At 42.4% G+C, this 27,601-nt stretch overlaps 1 protein-coding gene across 1 annotated transcript in view; it reads left to right on the forward strand.

The window, feature by feature from the left end:
- The first annotated feature begins 691 nt into the window (after positions 1–691).
- TXNRD3 (thioredoxin reductase 3) overlaps positions 692–27,601 on the forward strand; it is a 58,082-nt gene continuing 31,172 nt past the window's right edge. The window contains exons 1-8 of the mRNA XM_026501505.4: positions 692–1,119; positions 12,829–12,889; positions 13,929–14,038; positions 15,743–15,847; positions 16,069–16,141; positions 17,973–18,092; positions 25,076–25,218; positions 26,992–27,107. Coding sequence (XP_026357290.1) covers positions 961–1,119; positions 12,829–12,889; positions 13,929–14,038; positions 15,743–15,847; positions 16,069–16,141; positions 17,973–18,092; positions 25,076–25,218; positions 26,992–27,107 — 887 coding nt within the window. The 5' untranslated portion in view covers positions 692–960. The remainder of the gene's footprint in view (positions 1,120–12,828; positions 12,890–13,928; positions 14,039–15,742; positions 15,848–16,068; positions 16,142–17,972; positions 18,093–25,075; positions 25,219–26,991; positions 27,108–27,601) is intronic.

A 27,601-nucleotide genomic window follows, 5' to 3' on the forward strand; every position in this document is an offset into this window, starting at 1 on the left:
AACAACATGGATTGAGCTAGAGAATATAATGCTAAGAGAAATAAGCCAGAGAAACACAAATATCATGATTTCACTCGTATGTGGAATTTAAGAAACAAAACAAATGAACAAGGGGAAAAAAAGACAAACGAAGAAACAGACTCTAACTACAGACAACAAACTGATTACTACCAGAGGGGAGGTGGGTGGGGGGATGGTAACAAAGGTGATGAGCGCCGGGGATGTATGGAAGTATTGAATATTGTACACCTGAAACTAATGTAACACTGTACGTTGACTAACTGGAGTTAAAATAGAAACTTAAAGTAAAAAAAAAAATAGCCATCTTTCCTAAAGACGACTTTATTTATTCACTCTTTTCATAAGATTGAGACATCTATCTTCACTGAGGTATGTCTATTTTTAAGATGGTTTCAGGGGGCTTACAAGGCATGGAAGTACTCCGCAGGGGGCAATCCAAAGCCTCATCACGGAGACTGGACGATCCGAGGATTCGCACGCAAAACGGATAATAAGGATGCTGCTCGACATCCAAACATCCAACTCTTTGGGAAGGGACGACAACTCCCCTCAACCTCTGGTGGCCAGGAACGTCCTAGTTCGCATGCGCAGGGCGTGGCGGTGCCGGGGGCGTGGCGGTGCCGGGGGCGTGGCGGTGCCGGGGGCGTGGCGGCGCCGGGGGCGGGGCGGCGCCGGGGGCGGGGCGGCGCGAGCGGCGGTCCGGCCGAGTTGGCGGCAGGTGCCCGGCCTGGGTGGTGTTCGGGGTTCCCCTTCCCAGGCCCACTCCCGGCGCTGCCGCCCGCCCCTCGGTCCGTGAACTGGCCCGGCCAGGCCGGGAGCGACACCGCCGCCCTGGCGCAGCCACCGCCACCACCGCCGCCGCGGGCGCAGACATCGCCGGGGCCGGTGAAGGTGGGCGCGGTCCCCAACCGCCGCCTGGGCAGCGTCCGCGGCGTGCCTATGTCTTCGCCGCCAGGGCGCCGACCCCGCCTGTCGTCTCCCGGGACGGGCCGCTCGTCCTCCGAGGCCCGCGACGAACTGAGGCGCCGCCTCCTGGGCCTCATCGAGGGTAACCGAGTCATGATCTTCAGCAAGAGTTACTGCCCGCACAGCACGCGGGTAGGCGGGGCGGGGTCGGGCGGGGCGGGGGTCGGGGCCCGCAGGTTGCGGGGGCAGTGGGAGCCTGGGGGAGGCGAGGTCTTCCGGAGTCCGGGGTCTTATCCCTGCCCGCGCGCCCCTGGGGCCCGAGTGCCGCCCGTTCAGCCCTCGGACGCGAACCGGGAGGCCGCGCGAGTGCTCGGCGGCCGGGACTCGGGACCCGGGACCCGGGACCCGGGACCAGGGGTGATGGTGACACACAACGAGGACCCGGCCCCGTGGCTTGGCCCCGTTGGCACCGCTGGAGAGGCGGCCACGCTGCCCACCTCCTAGGCCTAGCATAATTGTTCTGGGGCCTCGGCCTGGGGGGTTAACCCCTGGTTCTCCCTCCCCCTTCTGGCTGTTAGCCTGAAGTTGGCTTCTTTATCAAGAGTTTTTTGGAGAGATAAAAGGGATTTCCAAAAAGTTTTTGCCTAATAAAAGGGTGATGTGAGGAGAGGCCACGACTTGGGAGGGGACTAGAGCTGGATTCAGATCCCACTTCCTAAGCGCATGACCTTGACCAGGTTACAGAACCCCACGGAGCCCTGGTTTCTACATCCTGTAAAAAGAACATAATGAAGGGTGAGAGGATGGTACCGGGTGATGGGTAGTTTCAGCTGTCTTGCACACTACCTTAACTTTGGTGGGGGGCTAGCTGGGAATACAGCATTATTTTTAGGGGTACATTTATTCTTAGTGGAAAAAATAACTCATTTAGAAGGGAACCTTTGGAAGATAAACCCATCTGTCTGATAGGGACTTTCAGTGTTTCAAACTGTACATTACAAAAAGTTGAAATAACAGTAAATGAAATATGCAAAAACATAAACTGTTGGGTTAGGTTTGTCAAATTATAGGCTATGTTTTTCAGATTTATTTTCAAGTTTACATTGCCTTGTATATTGTTTGAGAAAACATGTATATCATGCATATACATCTTAAAGAATAATAAAACACTAGTATTTTGGAAACCTTGGATGTCTCTCTCTGGTTACTGCTAACCTTAAAAAGTAAAACTGTCAGTTCTCTCACCAGCAAAAATGGACTTATTCAGGAATAGCAGAGAATTACAATCCAGGATAAGCAAGCTACCGTGAAACCATAGGCAAAACCATAGGCAAGTCTGCTGAACAGAGGAGAGGGATGCTCTTTTATAGAGGAAGGGTGGTAGGTGGTGTTGGGAGGGCTTTATAAACAAAAAGTCCATTAGAGTAAACTGGGAGTTTCAGGCATGATGACTTTTCACCGGCTGTGTTGTGACAGTCTCTCATTGGCTGGCCTGTTCCCTGGGGAGAAGAAAGCTGTTCTTTCTGCTGGGGTAGTAAAGTAGTATCTGAGCAAGGTCCTTCTCTGCCTTGTTGGGTCTGCAGTTGATGACAGTGGTAGGGCACTATCCGTACTCTCCAGGTAGAGCTATCCCTGCTAAATCTCTAACTATATTTAGTGAGCTTTCCCTTTACTAATATTCACATTACATACTCCTCCCTCCCCCCAGGGTTAACCACTATCCAGAATTCCTTGCTTTTCTTTACAGTTTTGCCAAATACGTGTATATCCTTAAATGATATTTTGTCCCTTTTGGCTTGTTTTGGTGCTTTATCATACATACGTATTATTTTGCAGTTTTTTTCTCAACAGTTATGTTTTAGAGATTCATGCATGTTAGTATCTGTAGCTGTGGTTTGTTAATTTTCGTATCTGTAATCCCTACGATGAATCATGCCGTAGTTTATTGATTGTGCAGTGCCTAGTATTTGCATTTGAAGACAATGCAGCTGTGCCTTTTCTTGCACGTATCTTCCAGTGCATGCGTGTAACACTTACCTTAGAGTAGATATCTTGAAGCTGAATTGCAGGACCATAGAGGATGCATGATTTCTACCTTACCTAAGTGATGCAAAGATGTTTTTCCAAGTGATTATACCAATTTACTCTCCCACTGGCAGTGTATAACAGTTCCCGCTGCCCTACTTGCTTGCGAATAGGTGATACATTTAATTATTACCATTCTGGCAGTTATGAAATGGTAGTTTACTGTGGCTTTAATTTTGCATTTCCCTGAGGAAGTTGAACATCTTCTCTTGTGTTTATGGGTCATTTGGCTTTCCTCTTTTATGAAATGTTCACATCTTTTGCTTATTTCTCTATAATGTTTTTATTTTTGTGCTGATTTGTAGGTGTTCTTTGTATATTTTGGATACTAATCCTTTGGTTGTATATGTTGGAAATGTCCCAGATTTGGCTTTTCTTTTCACTCTGATTATGGGATCTTTTAGCTACCTGAAATTTGCCGAGTTTAATGAGGCTGAATTTGTCACTTTTTTTTCCCTTTAATAGTTGGTGCTTCTTATGTCACATTTAAGAAATCTGTTTCTATTCTGAGGTCTTAAAGATACTCTCCTGTTTTAGGTCCTGAAAGTTTAGAGCGTATTTTTCACACTCATCTTCTTTATTCCACCTGTACTTGATGCTGAGTGGGGATCCAGTTGTTTTTTTCTTTATGACTTATCAGTTATCCCTGCTTCAGTTATTGGAGAACCCATCCTTCCTGTGCTACTTTGAATGCTCACTCATCATCCACCTGGTTCTTGTATATGCATTGGTCTGTTTCTAAGCACTACCTTCTGTCTTTTTGTTTGTTTGTTTTTAAGTTGTTCTTTGGAGCTTGTAAAAGGGCCAAGAGGTCAGAACTGTGCCTGTCTAGTGCTGTATCACTGGGATCTAGAACAGTGTCAGGCATTTAATGTGTGTTGAATTAATAAATGGTCTTAGGTCGTTCTAGTTAAACCTTCGCTGATGCAGAAAATCTTAGGACAAATGATCCTCCACCCTGTGTTTGTCAACATTTCCAATAACGTGGCCAGTAGTTTCAGTCCCATTACGTAATTGGACAGCTCCGATTAGAAGAATTTTTTTTAAAAATTGAGGCAAAATTTGTCTCCCTGAAACGTGTACTCAGTTTTGGAGCTGAATGTTGCTCCAGTGCATAGAATTAAGAACCTGCTTCTACTTGGATGGCAGATCTTTTAGTATTTTCCCTGAGTGTTCTTCTTGTCTGGCTAAGCAGCCCACTTTCTTTAGGTACTCATATCATTTATCTGTACACGTGACACTTCACTAATTTCATTGTTTAATAGCTTGACTGTGAACCTTTGAAATGTGTCACCGCAAATTGGACACCATGTTTCATATCTGTCCTTACCTGCACAGAGTCCTATAGAGAGGTTTGTTCCTTGATTGGGCCACTAACATCATTCAGCAAGTGTTATGGGGGCCGAGTATTTGGGGACATGAAAATGAATAAACTGGTCTTTCTTCCTAAGAACTCATAGTCCAGCAAACAGTAATCAACTGGCTGTCCTGTCCTGCAGGCAGTGCCTGTAGAGAAACAAGGGCTGTGGGAATGAGAGACAAAGACAGTTGTTTCTATGGGGATCAGAAAATTTTCAGGGAAACTATTTAAGCGTTCCTCAAGGGATACATTGGATATCTGTAGGTGAGAAAGAACATCTAGCTAAGGAATTAGTATAAGCAAAACTAGGAAATGATGAAATGAAAATAGTGTGGCTGGACGGAGGGGATATGATAGAAATCAGGAGAGTAAACTGGAAAATGGCTGGAAATTTACTTTCGAGGTGATACTGATGAGACCTCAAAACGCTCACTGGTAAGTGTGGACTTAATGATGTAGGCAGAGCCGTCTCAGACTTTTGAGAAGAGGAGTGAAAGTTCTGTGATTTGAAAGCTGGCAGTGGTGTGAAGATTAGACTAAGTGTGGAACCTGCTAGACTAGTCGGGAGGCTACTGTTCAAGTCAGATACAAGATAATGGCCCAAACTACAGTGGAGAGAATGCCCTGATATTTTAAACCCCTTCCCCATGTTAACTTTAAGCCATGTTTCCCCAGCCCTAATTCATGTTTGTGTGTTAAAATTTTATACATCTATTATTAGCTTTTTTGGGGGAAGCAAAATATACATATACATAAACTTGACTATTTTAACTGTTGTTGGGCAACCATTCCTGCCGTCTATCTTTCATCTTCCCGAACCGAGTTCCTCATTTCCCCTCCCATCAAGCCCTGGAAGCCACCATTCTGCTTTCTGTCTTTATGAATTTGACTAATCTCGTTACCTCATACAAGTGGAATCATTTGTGACTGGCTTATTTCACTGAGTACAGTGTCCTCAGAGTTCAACCGTGTTGTTGCCTGTGTCAGAATTTTTCTGATTAATATCCATCGTGTGTATGTATTTACCACATGCTGTTTGTCAGTTCATCCATTGATGGATACTTGGGTCCCTTCCACCTTTTGGCCAATGTGAATGTTGCTGCTGTGAACATGGGTGTACAAATATGTGTCTGAGTCCCTCCTTTGAATTCTTTTGGGTATATACCCGGAGGTGGGAATTGCTGGATCACATATAAGGTAGTTCTATTTTTTATTTTTTTAGGAACCACCATACTGTTTTCCATAGCGGTCATGCTATTTTATTTTTCCACCAACAGTGCACAGAGTTTCCAATTTCTCCAAATCCTTGCCAACACTTGTTATTTTGTTTTTTGTTTTGTTTTGTTTTGATAGTAGTTATCTTAATGGGCATGAAGTGGTATCTCATTATGGTTTTGATTTGCATTTCCCTGATGGCTAGTGATGTTGACTATCTTTTTGTGTCCTCATTGGCCATTTGTTAATGGCTAATATCTGTATGCATTTTTGCAAAATTTGTTTTCGATAGAGACTGCACTTAATCTGTAGATCACTTTGCACTTAATATGTAGATATTACCAATATGAAGTCTTCTAGTCCATGAACGTGGGGTTTCTTTCCATTTATTGGTGTCTTTAATTCTTTCAGTAACATGTAGTTTTCAGTGTACAAGTCTTTGCCTCCTTCCTAAGTTTATTCCTAAGTAGGCTTCTTTATGCTATTGTAAGTGGAATTTTTTCTTAATTTCTCTTTTAGATTGTTCATTGCTAATATATAGAAAAGCAACTGACTTTTTGTGTTGATTTTGTATCCTACAACTTTGCTGAATTTGTTTAAGTTTTTTTTTAATACAATCATTAGGGCTTTATATATATCAGAAATAGTGAACAGAGAAAGTTATATTTCTTTTATAATTTTGATGCCTTTTATTTCTTTTTCTTGCCTTATTTCTCTGACTCGGATTTCCAGTACTATGTTGAGTAGAATTGGTGAAAGCAGGCATCCTTGTTTTGTTCCTGGTCTTAGAGGAAATGCTTTCAGTCTTTCACCATCAAGTATGGTATTATCTGTGGGCTTTTCATATATGGTCTTTGGTATGTTGGGGTAGTTTTCTTTTATTCTTAGTTTTTTGAGTGTTTTTGTCATGAAGAAGCGCTGAATTTTCGTAAGTGCTTTATCTGCGTTCATTGAGATGATCGTGTAGTTTTTCCCTTTGTTCTGCTGATGTGGTGTATTACATTGATTTGTATTTATATGTTGAACCATCCTTACATTCTGGGAATAAATCCCACTTGGTCATGTTGTATAATCTTTTCAATATACTGTTGAATTTGTATTGCTAGCATTTTGTTGAGGATTTTTGTGTCACTATTCACCAGGGTCTGTTGTTGGTCTGTAGTTTTCTTGTAGTATCTTTGTCTGGCTTTGGTATTAGGATAATGGTGGCCTTACAGGGTGGGTTTAGAAGTGTACCCTTTTTGATTTTTTGAAAGAGTTTGAGGAGGATTGGTGTTTATTCTTCTTCATATGTTTGGTAGAATTCACCAGTGAAGCTATCTAGTTCTGGGCTTTTCTTTGTTGGGAGGCTTTTGATTACAGATTCAGTTTCCTTGCTAGTTACAGGTCTATTCACATTTACTATTCATTTATTCATGATTCAGTCTTAGTAGGTTGTGTGTTTCTAGGAAGTTATAAATTTCATCTAGATGATCTAATTTGTTAGCATACAGTTGTTCATAATACTCTTATAATCCCTTTTCTTTCTGTAAAAACAGTAGTAATGGTCCCTCTTTCAATTCTGATGTTAGTTATTTGTGTCTTCTCTGTTTTTTTTTTAGTATAACTAAAGTTATGTCAATTTTTGTAGACCTTCTCAAAGAAGTAACTCAGTTTTGTTGATTTTCTCTCGTTTTCTATTCTCTATTTGTTTACCCCTGCTCTAATGTTTATGTCATTTCCTCCCCTTGCCAGCTTTGAGTTTAGTTATGTGCTCTTTCTAGTTCCTTAAGGTGTGAAGTTAGGTTATTGATTTAAGATCTGTTCTCTTTTTTAATATAAGCATTTATAGCCATCGATTTTCCTTGAATTGCTACTTTCACTGCATTCCACGAATTTTGGTATGTTTTGTTTGGTATGTTTTATTTTCCTTTGTCAGGATATTCTCTAATTTCCCTTGTGACTTCTTCATTGACCAATTGTTTGAGTGTGTTAAGTTCCACATATTTGTGGATTTCCTACTCTTCTTTCTGCTATTGATTTTTAGTTTCATTCTATGATCAAAAAAGATACTTTGTATGATTTCATTTTTTTAATTAAGACTTGTTTTGTGGCCTAGTGTATAGTCTATCATGGAGAATGTTCCATGTGTACTTGAGATGTCTTTTCTGCTTACGTTGGTTAGAGTGTTTTGTAATATGTCTATGAAGTCCATTTGGTCTGCAGTGTTCTTTCAGTCCTCTGGTTCCTTATCTTTTGTCTGGTTGGTCTCTACTCGGTTTTGAAAGTGAAATATTGAAGTTTCTTATTGTAATTGTAATTCTGTCCATTTCTATCTTCAATTTGTTTAGTGTTTGCATCATATATTTGAAGCTTTGATATTTGGTGGTTCTGTTTTTGTAATTATTATATCATCTTGGTATATTAACTCTTTTATTGTTATATATTATCCTTTTTAGTCTCTTGTAACAGTTTTGATTTAAAGTTTATTTGCCTTATCTCAGAGGAGCCATGCCTTCTCTCTTTTCTTTACTATATACATGGAATATTTTTTTCCATCCTTTCACTTTTAATTGATGTGTGTCCTTAGCTCTAAAATGAGTTTCTTCTAGACAGCATGATCCTGGCCTTTTATCCATTCTGCCAGTCTATGTCCTTTGATTGTAGAATTTATTCCATTTATATTTCAAGTAATTATTGTTAGGGGAGGACTTTTTTTTTGAAGATTTTATTTTTGTGTGAGAGAGAGGGCATGTGAGTGCATGAGTCAGGTTGGGGGCAGAGAGAGAAGCAGACTCCCTGCTGAGCAAGGAGCCCACCGTGGGACTCGATCCCAGGACTCTGGGATCATGACCTGAACCAAAGGCAGATGCTCAACTGACTGAGCCACCCAGGCACCCAAGGGAAGGACTTTCGGCATTTTATTTGTTCTGTGGATATCATAGTTTTTTGTCCACCATTTTCTTTCTTACAGTCTTCTTTTGTGTTTATTTTTTTTTAGTGATCCTTCCCTTGTCCGTTTGTGTGTACTTACTAGATATTTCTGTAGTTACTGTGGGAATTACATATAACATTCTAAAGGTGTTATTTGTTTCAAACTGATAACCATTTAACTTCCATCACACACAAAAACTGTGCTTCTTCATAGTTCTGCCTCTTTTTACATTATCAGTCTCACAGATTACATCTTTATATATTGTGTACCCATTATCATAGATTTGTAGTTATTTTTATGCTATTTTTAAAAAGTCTATAAAAGAGTAAGAAAATGTGATTATAAACTAAAATTATAATAATACTTCTTTATATGTTTTTCCCGATATTTACTTTTACTGAAGAACTTTGCATTTTCAGATGGCTTGATTCCTGTATAGCATTTTTTTCATTTCAACTTGAAGAACTCCCAATAGCATTTCTTGTAGGGCGGGTCTAGTATTAATACTCCCTCAACTTTTGTTTGTCTGGGAAAGTCTTAATTTCTGCCTCATATTTGAAGGACTGTTTTTTTGTTTGTTTTGGGTTTGTTTGTGGGTTTTTTTTTTGCTAGATATAGAATTTTTGGTTGGTAGTTTTTTTCTTTTATTTTCTTTAAAGATTTTTTTTATTTGAGAGAGAGAGCGCACAGACAGGGGTAGTGGCAGAGACAGAGGGAGAAGCAGATGTGGGGCTCGATCCCAGGATCATGACCTCAGCTGAAGGCAGACACATAACTCACTGAGCCACCCAGGTGTCCCAATAGTTTTTTCTTTTAACACTTTAAATATTTTATCCCTCTGCCTCTGGACTGCAAGATTTTAGATAACTTAATAGGCGCTCTGGAAACTAGTCAAAGATCTACAACAATGAAGCGTATGCCCAATGAAGAAAATGCCACATTTAAAATGGTAGAAAATTCTGTGACATTCTTAATGGCCTTTCCCTCACCCACTCCTTGATGCTCCGAGGGACAGTAAGAGGTGAGCAGAAGTCTGGGCCCCAGTTTCCTTCAACAAAATGAAGAGAGCGGAGAGACCAAATTTGCAATGTTCTTAACTCAGGGCTACCTAAGAGATTTGTCTCTATGATGTCTAACATAGACTATACAGACAGTCAGAAGTGTCTAGGATCTTAGGCTGAAGGAAGCTATGAGAAGCAGTGGGCGTGGCTCGTGAAAACTGAAAGTGGACTTCAAATCTGCAGATGCCTGGGGATAAGAAATTGCAGAAGAATACAACAGAACCGCTAAGATCCCAAGAAGAAGCAGGGGAGAGATTCTTATGGAATTTAACACACTTTAAAACAGCCTTCTATACAGGAAAACTGAGCCCATATGTGAAAAGCAATACAAGGAAAGACAAATGCCTGGAAAAGTCCTCAGAAGACCTTAAGCCCTCATGCTGCACTGATTAGTGAAGTTCTCCCCCAGCATGAAGCCAGTCTGCGAAGACTAGGAGAGGCAGTTGTTTTATATGCTGAATTTTCAACAAAAGATCATATGCATACAAAGTAACAAAATAACATGGTCCATTCAAAAGAAAAAATAGATCTCCAAAGACATCCTGAGCAAATACAGCCTTCAGATTTACTAGACAAAGACTTCAAAATACACTCAAAGAGGAAAATACAAAGAGTTAACAGAAATCAGGAAAATGATATAGAAACAAAATAAGATTATCAACAAAAAAATAACCACACAGGAACTCTAAACTGAAAAATACAATAACTGAATTACAAAATTCACTAGCACGTTTGAGTGGAAAACTCCAACCAGCAGGGGAAAATCAGTGAATTTGAAGACAGGGAATTTGAAATTACTGAGTTTGAGGCACAAAGAGAAAAAAGGATGAAGAAAAATGAACACAGAATAGCAGATTTGAGGGACAAAATAGAGTAGAACAATATATACATTATGGGAGTTCAGGGAGAAAGGATCATAAAGCTTGTTTGAAGAAATCATGGCCCAAGACTCCCCAAACTTGAAGAAAGATGTGAATATACAAACACAAGAAGCTCAAAGCACTCCCAAGAAGGACAAGCCCAAAGAGACCCACACCAAGACAAATTGTAATCACGCTGCTGCGAAACAAGACAAGGAGAGAATGTTGAAAGCTGCAAGAAAACAGTGATTTATCAAGTACAAGGAATCCTCCTAAGATTATCCACGGATTGTTGAGCTTCTTGGATATTATCAACTTTGGGACATTTTGGACATTTCTTCAAAGAAATTTCTTCTCCTTCATTCTCTTTCCTTTTTTCTCATATCCACACTGTATGTTGGTGTGCTTAGTAGTGTCTCCTGTTTCTCTGAGACTATCCATTTTCCTCAGTCTTCTTTCTCTGTGGCGTCAGGTTGCACGATCTCCATTGATCTAACCTCAAGTGTCCTAGTGCTTTCTTCTGCCAGGTTAAATGTACTGTCGAAGCACTCGAGTGACCTTGTCATTTTATTGTGCTTTCCAACTCTGTACTTCCCATTTGATTTTCAAAAATAATTTCTATTACCTTTCTTCATCTCCTTAAGCATAACTTTATTTAGTTCTTTGAACATATTTGTCATGGCTCCTTTGTGTATTCCCTATGACATCTGGGCCTTTTCAGAGGCTGTTTCTCTTGCCTGCTTTTCTTCCTGTCTATGGATCCACTTTCCTGTTTCTTTGAATGCCTTGTAGTTTTTTTGGGTTGGAACCTGGACATTTCAGGTGGGATAGTGTAGCAACTCCAGGTATTGACTCTTTCCTCTTTGTGGCTTGTTTTCTTTGCTTGTTTATTTCTCTATAGTAAGTTGGCAGGATTATCGTAGGGAAGTTTATCTCCACCGACAGACAGAGCCTCTGGTGTCACTTCTCAGAGTGTGCCCTCTTGGATCTGTGTACAGTCACCCTGGAATGACAGATTTTAGCAGGGCTCTAGTTGACTGTGTGATGTTTTTCTTTTTCTTTTCTTTTTTTAGTTAAATTTTCATTTTAACTCCAATTAACATACAGTGTTTCTTAGTTTCAGGTGTACAGTATAGTGATTCAGCAGTTCCATACATCACCCGGTGCTCATCCCAACAAGTGTCCTCCTTAATCCCCATCACCTATTTTGTGTTATGTTTTCTGTCTCTGTTGGTATCATACCTAGATGTTAGGCCCCCTTAATTGCAGATGAGTTGCTCTATTGTTTCTGACAATGTCCTGGGTGTGTAAATTGTTCCACGCTCTTGTCCAGTTAAATCTGGGCCCTTTTTCAGGAGGTAGTTTTTGAGGCATATTTGTGGCTTATTCTCACCCTGGAGGGACTATTCTTAACGATCTCTGTCCCAGTTTTCTCTGGTCAACTTGCTGACTTGCAGCTTAGCCTGTTACTCTAATGAAGCTACCAGCCTTCTCTTTGTTGCTTACCACCAAAATCTCCGTTGCCTTTAGATTTGCCCTTCCACACGGTCTATTTCAAATAAAGTCATTTCTTTTGGATAGAGCTTTGGAGCTCTCTGATCTTATGGTTTACCACTTCCCCTGGGCAAAATCTCTGAGACCTTGCTTCAGATCTAGGGGTAGGACAGTGACCTGAATCTCTCAGAGTGACAACCCTACTTTATGAGCAGGGCTCTGGGTGGGGACTCTTGGCTTACCTCTCCCAGCCTGCAGCCTTGCTCTACAATAGTTTAAGCCTGGGGTAGAGCCTTTGCTCTATGAGTGGGGGCTGTGTGGAGGAAGGAGGAAAGGAGCCCCTGTGCGGTTAGCCATGCTCTCCAGGAATGTAGCCTTTGCCACTCAGAGCTATGGGGAGACTAAGAAATGCAGGTGGCCTGCCCCTTCTGGTGACAGCGATTTCAGGGAGTAGGGAGCCTCCTTTCCTTGTCCGCACTCACTTGAAGTGGGGCTTCTGTCAAACTGACCCAGGGCAGGGGAGGGAGGGACAGGAGCAGACTCTGCCTGTTCCTACTGACGTCTACCACATCTTTTTGACTAAATGTTTTATTTGTTGTGTGCCCTTTAGACACTTCCCAGAGACTTTGAATGGTGTTTTTTTAAATGAATTTTCACCAGTTGTGGGTGTTTCACCGGGGAGCAGGTCTGCCAAGCTCCCAGTGTCTCCATCTTGGAAATGGAACATTTGGGCTTTATCTTGAGGGCTGAGGGCCCGGAAGGTTGTTAAGTGATGGTAAGGAGTGGGTTTTAGAATACTACTTTGGCTGCAACTTAGAGAACTGGACATTTGCTTTGGACACGTTTATGCCCATATTTCATAACTCTCTTGAATCTTTGTGAGAGTAAAACTCAGGTAAATTTTTGTTCCAGGTTAAAGAACTGTTTTCTTCTTTGGGAATTGAATGTAATATCTTGGAACTTGATCAAGTCGGTAAGTAGAATGGGCAGTATATACTTTTGTTTGTAATAAACGTCAACAAGATTGACTACTTCCCATTTGCTTTGTTCAATTCAATTTTCTCTTGTCTCTTTGGGTTAGGTGAGCTGTTTTTGTCTACATTCAACCATGCAGAAAATAGAACTCTTTCTGACAAATAATTTGGTGTAGTTTTTTTTTAACTTACATGCTTTTCATATTGAGGGAAGGGAGCAGGAAGAGGGTGTATAACCTGCTACGGTCGGGGAACTGCAGGCGCCTCATACGCATCTGCCAACTTTCCGGCAAAATAGATTGAGCTGTCATGGATGAAAAGAAACTACCCGTATTTCCTGATTGTATTATGCATGAGGGGAACACATTAATTTTTCAGCTTTATATTTTTAATTCTTGTCATCCACGCACCCATCCATCTAATAGTAACCAAATGGTTTACCCACGCTTGTGATCTGCAAGGGGGGGAAACAGGGTGGTGAACAGGAAAGAGCTCGATCTCTGCCTTCACCAGACTTCGCCAACTCTTTTTAGCCATGTCCCCTTAACAAGTGAAATGTTCTTGAATCTTTGAGACTTTTCTGCGGCGTATCCCTCCTAGGGCAGTCATAAGCAGTCATGGCCTTGTTTTATATTTATGGGCAGAGGAGACATTTTGGACTGTGGATCATAAAGATTTTTCAAATGTAACTATAGGAAGCGTCTTCTGACTTATGACAGTGGAAGTAGGTTTTATCCTGATGCTGCTCTTTAAAGAGGATTTTTATTTATTTGTCTTGGCAAGACCATTGAATGATAGACCCAAATCTAATTTAGAAGGGTTTTAAATGAATTCGCAGGTTTGTCTTTATTCTTTAAGGTTTCCTTTGAAAACAGGTGTTTCCCCTTCTTGAGTCATCATTTCATGAAGTTATGTAATATGTAAATATGTTTTATGGGTATGTGCATGTGAGCGTCTGGTGTTGTAACACTTCTGTTCAACTCCCAAAAGTTTGGAACCCTTGCAATATTCTTATATATTTAAGTTTTTATTCTTCAGATGATGGGGCCAATGTCCAAGAAGTGCTGTCAGAGATCACTAATCAGAGAACCGTGCCCAATATTTTTGTTAATAAAGTGCATATGGGTGGATGTGATCGAACTTTCCAGGTAATGTATCATATGTTTTTAATGCTATTTGTTCAGTTTGTTTTTAAATCTATCTAAAAGGGGAGAAAATGGCTTTTAAAAAAGGAGTCTATTCATGGGATGTCTGGGTGGCTCAGTCAGTTGGGCGTCTGCCTTCAGCTCTGGTCATGATCCCAGGGTCCTGGGATTGAGCCCCACATCAGCTCCTTGCTCAGTGGGGAGTCTGCTTCTGTCTCTCCCTCTGCCTGCTGCTCCCCCTGCTTGTGTGCTCTCTTTCTCTCTCTCTGTCAAATAAATAAAATCTTTTTTAAAAAAGGAGTCTATTCATTTATCTTTTAGAAGTTGTAAGGTGGAAAAGCATAGAGGATGGTTATCAGATAATCTTGAAAGTGGTGATAGATAAAATTGATGTTCCTTCTTAAGTTAGGTCCTTGTTTTATAATTCTTCCTTTTATTAAAATTCTGTGCCCTTGTATTTTTTTAATGTATGTAAATGGTAGCAATCAGTGATTGAATACTTATATTTGAGACTTTAACTTAAAATTACATTTTCTTGGGAAAATAGATTTTTGGATCTATGTCTGGATTTATGTTAATCTATGATCCGTGTCGTTATCTATTAACATCCTGCTTCATTAGCCCCAGAAGCTACACCTCAGCTCACATGGGGCATGTACCATAATGAGAGGCCCTTAAGCACCTTGGGCAGTGCTGGTCTTGACATTCTTCACCTGGAAAAGATGTCAGAGGATGAATCTGGAGTTGTAGAGTTGTCAGTTCCATTTCATACTGCATGGCAGGTGGTTAGGAGTTGTATTTTCCTAAGGGCACCTAACAGTAAGGAGGCCAAAGGAGTCCTTTTTGGAATGTGCCGAAAGCCTCCAAGAGCACGCATCCATCTGGGGCCATGTGGCATGTGCTGCGTCCTGCAGTGACACAGTGCTTCCGCTGTGCTTCCCAGGATGAGCTGGTGCCACATGGTGTTTCTAAAGCCAGCTTCAAAAACTGGGGATGTGCTGTATGGGGACTAATATAACAAAATAGAAAATAAAAAAGTAAAAAAATAAGGCCAGCTTCATGGGATGGAGCACCCGCCTTCACATAAAGAGAACTATTGCTACATCATGCATTGATCGTTTCACCTTGCCTAAGCTACTTCTGATCAGAAGGAGGGCCGAGTGAGCAGGAGACCATCGTGCAGAGCTAGCCTTATGACCGCTGCTGAAAGAAAAAGCAAAATGTTGTGTTGTGTAGGAAGTTTACCAGGATGCTGCAAAATTTAGGTCAATTTATGAGAAACCATGTAAAAATTTGATGTGCACGTCCTGCTGATGATGCTTAAGAGTTGTTTTCAAAATAAAGCCTAGCACAGATGAACCAAAGATAGAGGATCTTGAAAAATGGTACTTGGCTGTTTTACTTAGTTATAATACGTTGATGATTAGACCAAGGAAAATGACCTCGCCTGCCATAAAGCCGTGACCTGTGGGTCATTTGACACGTGTAGCCATCAGGTGATAATGAACAAAAATGTATGTTCTTAGCGTACATTCTACCTAGTGGGACCCTATTTGAATACCATCTAGATAAATTTACAATAAGAACTTAGATGAATTAGGGACTGTTTCTAGGAGTTTTAGAAAAGCAGTGCATGCTAATTCAGCATCGGGTACAAAGGAACAGATTTAAAACAGGTCATGCCTTCCTCTCTCCTATGATCCATAGGCTCATCAGAGTGGTTTATTACAGAAGCTCCTTCAGGAAGACTCAGCATACGATTATGACCTCATTGTCATCGGGGGCGGTTCTGGTGGCCTTGCGTGTGCTCAGGTATGAAAATAATGAAACCCAGAGATAATTTTCCTGGTCATTGCTGCAAGCACTTCTTCAGCTACTTTTAAAAAGCCAATTTTGATGTTATAGTCCAAGCTTTTATTGTATTAAAAAAGAGAAGGGACTGTGTTCTTCCACAGTCTTTTCCTTTCAGGGAGAGAAAAATTGGGGGTTGTCAGGAAAATGAGAAGATCTTTATATGTAGCTTTTTTTGGTAGGAAGCCGCCATCTTGGGAAAGAAAGTTATGGTGCTAGACTTTGTGGTCCCGTCGCCTCAGGGAACGTCCTGGGGTAAGCAGTGTTTCTTTGTCGTGACTCTTGTAATTTTCTGCTCTGTACAGCTATCTTTGGCTTTGTTCAATCTTGTTAATCCTCACAACTCTCTCAAGAGCTGCAACTAGCCTGTTTCATAGGTGAGGGGGTTAAGTAACTGACCTAAGATCGCATAGTTAACAAAAGAATAGAAACATAATGAAGATTTTGCAAAAAGAAAACATTCCATGACTCCAGTATTCCGACGTTTGTGCCATAATAATTCTTGCACATGTGCACCAACATTTTCCCTTAGTCGCAATCACAGTGTGTACTGTGTGGTGCTCACCTAAGTCTGCGACGACCTTGTCTTGTGTTTCTGCTGCAGTTTCATCGCTGACTCTAAGGGCTGCATGATGCTCAGTCAGGTTACTGTGTGTGTCATCGTCCAGGTGCAGTCAGCAGAGTGCACAGTGAGCTTCCAGCTGTAGACGAAAGTGTTCACTAAACACACAGATTTTGTGGTGGATACTCTCTGTTTATGCGTTAGAGCCGTTCTTCATGTCTCTAGCTTTTTCCATGTCCCAGAAAGCTGATGCCTTGGCAGCCTTGCCCTCTGGCTTCCAGTTGGGCTCTACCAGTTAGTGGTCACAGGAGGACAACCAAGGAGGGAGGAGAGTGGAGTTGGAGGATCTTCATTCCCCCAGCTCCTGCCCTGGTGGTCCCTTCCTGCTGGTCCCACCTCCCCTGTCATGGCCAACCCCCCGTGGGCTGTGTCACTCACTCAGTGTGCTTTGCCTGTCACGTGGGGTTGGTGATGGCCCACTCATTATTCTGTTCCCTCCTCGCTCTTCCTGCCCACGCCCCTGTAATCATTTCTTTATAAACTCTCCTTAGTGTCCCAGCTTGAGGATGTCATCAGGTTCCTGCCAGAATCCTGACAAAATAGGAAAATCCTGTTTTAAAATTCAAATTTACTCAAACAATTTTACCTTAGAATTTCATACGTAAAGCCAATCTATCTTGATTTTCCTTCTAACATTTGTATGTTAAAAAATTCGTGTGTGTATCTTTGTTTTCTCCCTCTCTCCTGCCCTCTCCCCTCTTTCTCTCCTGTCTAGAAATATCCTGCTTCTCTGGATTACCAGAAGAGAGACTGTGATCAGAGGGGAGTTTTCTGACTCATGCCCTGCATGGGGCCATCACGCATGGCCTATTTTTTGCTGTTCGAGATTGAAAGTAGATGTTACCAGGCAGCTTGCAGTGGACCTAATGTCGGCTCAGAGGAGGAGTCAGAGTTACAGAGAATAAAGGCTGGAAGCTGGGGTCCCAGCCCTTGTTCTGGTGTCTATCTAATTAATCTAATGTAGTTCTGGTCCCTTTATGGGTCAGACTCAAATGAAAGTTTTGGATTCTCTCCCCAGAAAGCTATTCAAGTGTACACCTGTATTTTTGCTCATCTTTGGGTCTCCTTCACAGACTCTCAGTTGAGAAGTTTGACTTAATTGTTTGCGTGTTATTGCTGGGTCTGCTGTTGGCCCCACAACCATCTGAGTGTGTCATTTCCACATGTTTAACAACACCTGCTCCACTTGTATGTGTAGTACCATGTACACACCCACAGACACAGAGGAAACATTAAAACTATTATCTTCTTGGGGCGCCTGAGTGGCTCAGTCGGTTAAGCGTCTGCCTTTGGCTCAGGTTGCGATCCTGGGGTCCTGGGATCGAGCCCCACATTGGACTCCCTGCTTGGTGGGGAGTCTGCTTCTTCCTCTGCCTGTCTCCCATGCTAATGCTCTCTCTCTCTCTCAAATAAATAAAATCTTAAAAAAAATAAAATAAAAAACCCTATTATCTTCATTTTCAGGTCTTGGTGGTACTTGTGTAAATGTGGGCTGTGTCCCTAAGAAATTGATGCATCAGGCTGCCCTTTTGGGGCAGGCATTAAGCGACGCCAGGAAATTTGGCTGGGAATACCACCAACAAGGTGGGTAACAGTATATCAAAATATAAATTGGGAGATAAGAAGGGAGAATGCGTTCCTTAGAGAAAGACTTGCTGTTTATATTTCTGTAGTTGAGTCTGAAATTCGTTTAATGACCGCTCATCAAGACTCCACTTTGGCACAGAGGAGTCAGAGGTGATCACTTGAAACCTGTCTCTGCTTTTGGGGACCTTGGGGCCTTTGGCAGCTACAGCTGTTGCAGACTCTTTACACAATATGAGAGAATGATTGCTATTTTCAGATTTCCTTCAAGTGTAAAGAAAATAGAATAGCCAGGGTCATTATTTGAATTTTATCCATTATCGCCATAACATTTTCTCTTTTACCAGTAGTTGTATATGTCTTTGGTTAGTCAAAGATGGACACCAAATTCATCTAATAGACACTTACTGGTTAGGCTCTGAGAATACAGACACGAGGGAAACAGAACTCCCGCCCTTAAGCAGCACAGGATCTGTCGGAAGAGAGGAGAAGAGAGGCGGTTCGGTGCGCTGTCGTTCACAGTGTGATTCTGAGCATTGCCTTGAGGGCATGTACCGTGTCACTGAGAGTCTGAGGTGGTGGAGGTAACCCTTGAGCTGAATCTTGAAGGTCACGGAGACGCAGGTCATTGAAGACAGGAAGGAGCATGCTCTGACTCTGGAGGTGGGAGAAAAACGTGGAGTCTCTGGGGGGATAGTGAATGGCTGGCATGGAGAATGGGGGTGGGGTGCTGGGAGAAACAAGATGACAGAGGAGCAGGTCGTGACAGCTCTTCAGTGCCATCTAAAGGAGTTGTGATTGACCCCAGAGGGAGTAAGAGAGTCACTGAGGAGTGTCAGCAAGGTCGGAGACTGAACCACAGTTTGGCTTCTGGACCCCTCTGGATCCAAGGAATTTAGAAGGTTGGAGGTTGGGAGGGGGCAAGTCCAAAGACAAGGAAGTGAGGCGGGGTGCTGTCACCCAGCCCTGAGGAGAAATGACCAAGCCTGGGCCAAGACTGATTTCAGACTGGAGAGTGTGAGGTGGATTTAGAGGATTGAAGGTTTGGAATTGGCAGGCTAGATGCAGATGGGTGATTTTGTCTCCTTAGAATAACATATATGGAATTTCTAAAAAAAAGTACAGGGACTTGTCTCCCGAGAGATTTTGATGGAGGAAATGTGTGCATGAGCAGACCCTTCTGGTGATTTCGCTGGGCGCCCCGGTCACAGGGTGGGTGGAGGGCGAAGGAAAGGAAGGAATCCAGAAAGAGGGAGTGGGTGACAATGCAGTGTATTTGCCGAGCTGGAAAACACAGGCAGGGGTGAGTTAGTGGCCAGGCGTGGTGGACTTCAGCATAATGAGTTGTGGCTGGACAGATTCTCCATGGACAAATTTCCTCAGACACTCAGCTCTATGGAGAGCTTTGGGTCCAGCTTTAGTACCAGCTGGTTGTCTTTGCACTTGGCAGTTTAACTTCGGGGTCATCTTCACTTTCAAGAATCCTTCTCTCTAAATCCTTCATCTTGAATGGATTTTCCCCCGCAGGACACCTGGTGGAGGTCGCTGTCAGGATGGTTTGTGCTTGAAGGAGGTCTAGGCAGGGCCTAGGTTTGCAGCCCACGTTGTAGGTGGTGGCTGAATTCTTAAGAATTGCTGGGAGGGGCTGGGGAGGCCCTATGGATGGAAAAGAGTAGTAGACAGAGACAGGATCCTGAGAAATGTTAATACCTAAGGGGTGGGTGAGGAAGGTGAGGAAAAACTGGGAGAGTCATGTCCCAGAAGCCAGGAGGGGCTAGATTTTTAAGGATAAGATTTAGGGCTTAGAGGGGCACCTGGGTGGCTCAGTCGTTAAGCGTCTGCCTTCGGCTCAGGGCGTGATCCCAGCGTTCTGGGATCGAGCCCCACATCAGGCTCCTCCGCTTCTTCCTCTCCCACTCCCCCTGCTTGTGTTCCCTCTCTCGCTGGCCGTCTCTCTCTGTCAAATAAATAAATAAAATCTTTAAAAAAAAAAAAGATTTAGGGCTTAGAGAGTCTCAGAAGAGAACCATCTGGAGGGAAATGGTGCCTAAAGGACAAATGGAATAGGGTTTGAATTAGGTACATTTTGGATTGGCAATTAGGTAGTTAAGGAGTCTCTCTTTTTTTTTAAGATTGCATTTCTTTATTTGTGAGAGAGAGAGAGAGGGACAACAAGCAGGGGGAAGAGCAGAGGGGGAGGGAGAAACAGACTCCCTGCTGAGCACCAAGCCAGATATGGGGCTCAGTCCCATGACCCTGAGATCATGACCTGAGCCGAAATCCAGAGTCAGATGCTTAAGTGCCTGAGCCACCCAGGCACCCAAAGGAGTCTATTTAAAACCCTAAGTGTTTATACCCTGTTTTAATAATTCTAAAATAATCGAGGCCAAGTGGGGAGGAAACACTGAATGCCCCCTAATGGAGAAAGGCCACGAAGAATGGAATTGTACACATGGCCTGTGATGGGGACAGCCAGGCAGGGAGGGTATGTGGGTGACTCCCTCCGCAGGGTTCCCCACAAGCTGGCGACTCCTTGGTGTGTCCGCCCTGCCCGCACCCGCTGCCCGCACTGCTGGGGCTCCGCGCATTCGGCGGGGACAGCAGGGCGCGTGCTCGTGCCACTTTGCCTTGCTTGAGGGTTTAGGTGATGTTCTTGAACTCATCTACATGAGTAGATGACTTAGTAGTCCTAAGTACTTTCTCATTTCCTCAAGTGGGTAAAGTTTTGTCCCATATATACAAAAGTCTTCTAAGTTAATTTTGAGGTGCTATATACTGAGAAATACCTAGTTAGCCATCACATGGAATTTGGGGCTTAGCAGTTTTTAGGCATAGGCTTCGTGGAGTGGCCAAGAGAAGTCCATAGAATCTAAGTGGTAAGAGAAAGGACCTGAAAGCGTGTGGAAATCTTGGTGTGGAAGAATGTTCTAGATACTTTCGTTCTTGACGTTGGTAGAGAAATAATGGATTAAAATAAATTTAAAATGTATACATAATTTCCAGATCAGAAATAGAATATAGAACTTCCAAGCAAAAGGGAATAGGAAATGAACAAATAAACAGCATGAAACTAATTTAAAAACAAGCAAAAAACAACCCAGAAAACAAGACGGCAGACAGACATAGAGACAGTCTTTTTTATATATTAGAATAAAGCTGAATGAGTCAGCTTCTCAAGTTGCGTAGACAGAATTCATCTGTATGCTCTTTACAGGACACACACCTAAAATCAAAAGAGAAAATTATTGAGAATTTAGGAATTTTAAAATTTTAAATGGCTAACGTAAATTTTCCTATTTAAAATGAAATAGATGGGGCACCTGGGTGGCTCAGTCGTTAAGCGTCTGCCTTCAGCTCAGGGCGTGATCCCGGTGTTCTGGGATTGAGCCCCACATCAGGCTCCTCTGCTGGAAGCCTGCTTCTTCCTCTCCCACTCCCTGCTTGTGTTCCCTCTCTCGCTGTCTGTCTGTCTCTGTCAAATAAATAGATAAAATCTTCAAAAATAAAATAAAAATAAAATAAAATAGATGGGAAATTTTTATTTTTTATTTATTCTTTTTTACTTTTTAAAAGAAGATTTTATTTATTTATTTGACACAGAGAGCACAAGTAGGCAGAGTCGCAGGCAGAGGAAGAGGGAAGCAGGCTCCTCGCTGAGCAGAGAACCCAATGTGGGGCTCAATCCCATGACCTGAGCTGAAGGCAGCCGCTTAACTGACTGAGCCCCCCAGGCACCTAGATGGGAAATTTTTAAATGGGTGGGAGAAGCTGTATCAGGGAAATGCAAACCAAAGCAACGTCAGTTGATACCAGATAGGGAGAGTACAAGGCATAAAAACAAACCAACACACACACAGACACGCACACGCACGCACGCACACGCACGCACGCGCACACGCACGCGCACACGCACGCACGCACACGCATGCACGCGCACACGCACGCGCACACGCACGCACGCGCACACGCATGCACACACACACGCACGCACACTGAGGAATTAACGATTTAGCACCCTCCCCAAAATAGAATCAATGAACAAAACCAAGAATATGTTTGAAAATGCAAAGAAGCAGGGAGACCTTTGGCAAATCCAATCAGGGAAACAGGAGGAGAGAAGTCATACAAATATAACATTAGGTGTCTTGAGAAAAGAAATGTAACTACAGAAAGAGAAGAGAAAAAACAAATTCAGTATACAAATCAGCAGTAAGAATTTTAAATATCTAGATGATAAGGAATATATTCTAGGAAAATATAAATGAGCAGAATTGACTTGAATTATCAAAGAAAACATTGCCTAAGGACAACCCATTCTCCAAGACACTACAAATTTACACGTAAATTTCCTGTTCCTTCAAGGAACAGACAGTTTTTAAATATTCAAACTGTTCTAGAGTTTAGGAAAAAATGGAACATTCCACCTTTTTTTTGAGGCTGACTTAACAGTGATACAGAAAGGTAGTGTAAAAGTAGAAAGCGATAGCCCATAGAGCTACAAAATTCTAGGAAAAGCATTAACAGATCCTCTCCAGCAGTGACTTAAAGAATGCACTGTGACTTCTGAGGGCTCATTCTGGTGATACAAGAATGAGTCATTAGGAAACCGTAGTAGGGATGCTAAAATCCTCATGCTGACCTGGATTCCAGCTCCAAAGGCATTTTATAAAAATTTCACATCCATTATGGCTCTTTAAAAAAAAAAAACTGTCATTAAACTAAGCAAAGAAATGGACACTTCTTTTACATGATGAAGAAAAGTCAGATGTAAATATTTAATGGAGAAGAGCTTGAGGCATTTACATTAAAGTCAAGAATCAAACAGGGCAGCCCTCTTCCACTACTATATCTGCATTGTTCTGGGGCTTCTGGCCAGTGCACAAAAAGGAAGAATAGGAAAGAGAAGGACATACTTGAGAAGGAGGAAGAAAAAAGATAATCTATAATATGAATTATATACAAGATACCTAGAATATATAAGAGATTGAACTAGAAATATTAGAACTAATAAGAGTTCACTAAGTTGCTCAGAGGATATATGTGTAAAATCAATAGATTTCTTACATTAGCAATAAGAAGTTAAATATACAATAGAAAATTGCAGCAAAATGGTAGAATGACTTGGGATAAATTTACTAGGAATGGACAAATATATAAGGAAAGAATATAAAAGCATAACAAAAAATATACTGAGGTTTTTGGATGGGATGTCTCAATATTATAAAGACATTATCTCAAAATTAATTTGTAAATTTTATTTAAGTCCAGGAAAAATCTCAACAATTTTTTTTTTCTTTTTGGAACTTGACAGATAATTCTAAAGTTTGTATTGAAAGTAAACATTTGAGAATAGCTCTGCAGCCTTTGAGAAAGTATGGGAAATGATTTTTCCCTTCAGTAGTTAGAATTGTGATACTGTTGCAAAGCTTAAACAGGTCAATAAAGCAGTAGAGCACGTGGTCCAAAGTGCCAGCCCCTGGACTTGCCCTATCAGAATCTCCCGGGGGAGCTCGTCCTGACTCCGTAGGTTTGTGGCAGGTCCAAGGATTTGTACGTTTCAGCCTGATTCCCAGGGGATCCTGATGTGCAGCCTATTTGGGAAACACTGATGCAGAGTGTCTCTTACAACAAGAGCCAGAAGCAAAAGGACATGTGAAGTAGGAATCTAACTGACAAGGTCCTTGGGAAAAACGGTCCTTGGAGGGTTAGAGGAGTTGCTTTTCTGGGTTAGAGGGGAGGAGCTAACTTAGGGTCTGAGGGCATGTGCCATTGTGGAGAGGCTCATCCCTGCTGGGTCGTTACCTCCTGGGATCAAGGCGTGGTGGTTGGGTCACGTAGCGACCGCCGTGACCCCCTGGATGGCAAGACCTCAGGAGCCCTTGTTGTACACTGGCTTCCTAGAGGGGGTGATACGACAGCCAGGCCATAAACTCAGTGTACCGTGACTTCTTTTTCTCTCCTGCACTGCACCCTCCTACATTCCCGAGGAGTGCTGAGGCCTTTCCGAGAGTGCTAGATGAGGTGAGTCACTGGGCGTGACCAGAGGACACCCTCAGTTGGCTGGGTTTGCCTTTGGGAATCTCATCCAGTTTGATGGGAGTCCTGGGCTGGCCTCTGTGTCTTATAAACACGGTGCTGCACAGAGGCTGGTTTCTCCTTCAGGAAGCAGCAACAGCAGACGAGGCGAGTGCTAGGGAATCAGTCCCACCTAGAAGATACGGGGATGATGAGGGATTCTTGTCACCTCCTGCTCCGATTGCTACAGGAAATGAGTAAACATTGTAATGTAAATGGTGGGCAGCGGTGAGCAGAACCCACATTTGCCGTGAAGAAATGTAGGACCTTCGCTATCATAAAACCCACCACCAAGTGAGCTGAAAGGGCGTGGCCGGGGCTCGTCTGGTCGGGCGAATGTGTGCTGCTCACTGGCCTGAGACCCGCTTCCCTTCACCTGTGGGACACCATGTGCCGCAGACCTCGGGGTGTGAGAGTGGCCTTGGGGTGCTCCCGAGTGGGGGTGATCTTCCTGCCTTGTGATGTCTTGGACTGTTCTCCCCATTCTTTGTTGCATGGATTTTTTTTCTCTTTTTTTCAGAACTCTGCTTTTTGCTTATGTTTTGTAATAGAAGAAGTATAAACCATAACTGGCCTAAAACAAGAGTTCAGTGTCTAGTTGTCTTGTGTTCACTTCTTGATTCTTAAAGCAATATATAATATGGCTCATGTGTGGTCGTATATGATTGAACACTAAAAATAAAATTCACTTGGGGCGCCTGGGTGGCTCAGTTGGTTAAGCTCAATCCCAGGGTCCTGGAATCGAGCCCCACGTCTCCCAGCTCAGCGGGGAGCCTGCTTCTCCCTCTCCCTGTCCTCCTGCCCTAACTCATGTTCTCGCTCACTCTGCTCTCTCTCAAATAAATAAATAAATAATCTTTAAAGGAAAAAAGGCACTTTCTGCCTTCACTCTGGCTATTTGTTTTCAGTGAAGCACAACTGGGAGACTATGACAGAAGCGATCCAGAATCACATCGGCTCTCTAAACTGGGGCTACAGGCTGTCCTTGCGGGAGAAGGCCGTGGCCTATGTCAATGCCTATGGAGAGTTTGTCGAGCATCATAAAATAAAGGTATTCTTTGTCTTGTCTCGTTTGTTGTTTTCTTTACTATCGCTTGAACTTGCCTTGATCTGAAATTCCATGTCGTGTGTGACGGGCTCTCACTGATGTGTGCGTGCACATTCCCTTGTGTGCCCTGTTTCTTCCTGCTGTTGTGGATTCCACAGATCCTGCTAGATTGGAGGAATTGCCTTTTAAATAGCTCCTCATTTAAAGTTATTATTTGCCTTTTGATTTTATTACTACCTTAAAAGAAAATGTTTAGACTAAATAAATAGTTGAAAGTTTAAAAGACTAAAAAATGAAAAATTTTAGGAGCGTAATTCTTTTTTAAAATGGAACCTTAGGGGGATGGGCAGAATGGAATGAATAGTCACGGGGCTGAGGGTACAGCCTGGGGAATCAGTCAGGGGTGTTGTAGTAGTGTTGTGTGGGACGGATGGCGGCTACACACGTGCTGAGCACGGCGCGACGTGTGGACTTGTGGAATCACTAGGTTGTACACCTGAAACTGAGGAAACATTGTGTGTCAACTAGACCTCAGTAAAATGAATAATTACAAAAATAAAATGAAACCTTAACCAGAGCTCCGATATGTTATTCAAAGATGTATTAACAAAAGTAGTATGAAAATTAGCGTATTTTATAAGCTTTGTGGTCTTTCCTATCGTGAGAGCAATAGTAAGGAAAATGAGATTGTTTTGATGAACACAAGAATTTTAAATTGGAGTTACAAAAGACAACCAGATACAACCCTCAACACCTAGTTTGTTTTTGAACTCTGCTTACCTAGCACAGTACACAATGATCTTGGGGAGATTTGAGATTATTTTGTAGTTATTTAAATCTCTGGAAGGTGTGAGGTGGTCTGTTGAAAGCTGCCCCTTTGAAACCATATGTGGGCCAGTTTGAATTGCATCACTCACACGAAGCATCATAGAAATACTGGTCAGGTAGTTTTATTTCTCAAATTGTGGCATGGCCGGCATGGTTGGTTGAAAAAGCCAGTCGTTTGCAGCCATCCCTGCCTCTTTTCTGCATTTCCACGTTTACTGATAACCAGGGTCTCCTCAGTTGCTCCAGCTAGAAATCTCAGGTTTCCCCCTCCCACCCCCACAGCCTGTGCTTTTTTCTCTCTTTCCGGGCCCTCTGGAGCAGGTGCCTGTCTCCAGGCTGCCCTCCCTCCATCCCACCATTTAAACCACCCTCTTGTTTAAACACTTCATTGGTTTTTGAATTTTTCTTAATGAAAAATGTATTTGTGAATTACTTGTATAATTGAAAGTATGCAAACAATGAATAACCTTTCCTGGCTTCCCGTAGGTGAAATCTTTAGAATGGCAAATAAAGGTGTTAACATTTGGCTAGGATCTGTTTCCCTTCATGGGGACACGGCCCCCCCACCCCTCCTTTCCTGCCACTGTCTGGCCACTTGCCGTTCCCAGACATCTGCTGGCTTTCAGGCCTGTGTGCTTTTCTATGCAGTGTTCTTTCTGTGGGTTTCCTTTCTTCTCAAATCCTCTCGCTTTCTTGTCTGCACTTGAAATACCAGCACCTTTGAAGCTGTCCTCTGCTGGCGTTCCAATCCCCTATTCCACCTCCATGGAGCTCTTTTGGTGGATATTTTCTGAAGACTTCTCTTTCTGTGTTGGTGCTTATTGACTGCAGTATTATTTTTGTACATCCGCTCCAGTTGGGTGGGGAGCTCCGTAACTAGCTGTCCAGGGTGTCTGATAGTCTACCGTGTTTGCAGAAGAAGTTGAAATTTCCTTTTCTCTTTTCAAGGCAACCAATAGAAAAGGACAGGAAACTTACTACACTGCTGCAAAATTTGTCCTAGCGACCGGTGAAAGGCCCCGGTATTTAGGAATCCGGGGAGATAAAGAGTACTGTATCACTAGGTAAGATTAAATAGGCTATTGTAAGCGTAAATTGTGTTATGTTTTTGTGTCCAATTTATTTAGTTCCTGATATTATTTCCCAAAAGATTTGAGTTGATGACAAATAAAAAGTATAACACAAGAAGCTAAGTGGTTACCGTAATGAAGCCTGAGAAAATAAGGTTAGTAAATAAGAAGGTTAAATTTATGCACACATACATGCTGTATGATTCTAGGTAATTGCTCAACAAGGTCTGGGAAGTTGGCTCTAAACTTCATGGAGGCCAAAGCAAAGAAGTAAACACAAATAGCGTTAGGGCTTAATGTCTGTATGATAATAATGAACCAGTTGGTCAGGAGAAGCATGGCTATTCCTAATACTGGGATTTAATAGTAATTATCCCTGGACATTATATAACACAGGACAATGACTTTCAAACTTTTTTCACCAGATGCACATATGCAGCTGATGAATCATTGAACTCTACATCGGAAACTAATGATGTACTGTATGT

The sequence above is a fragment of the Ursus arctos genome, unplaced genomic scaffold (assembly GCF_023065955.2).
Source record: "Ursus arctos isolate Adak ecotype North America unplaced genomic scaffold, UrsArc2.0 scaffold_14, whole genome shotgun sequence".
Taxonomy (NCBI): Eukaryota; Metazoa; Chordata; class Mammalia; order Carnivora; family Ursidae; genus Ursus; species Ursus arctos.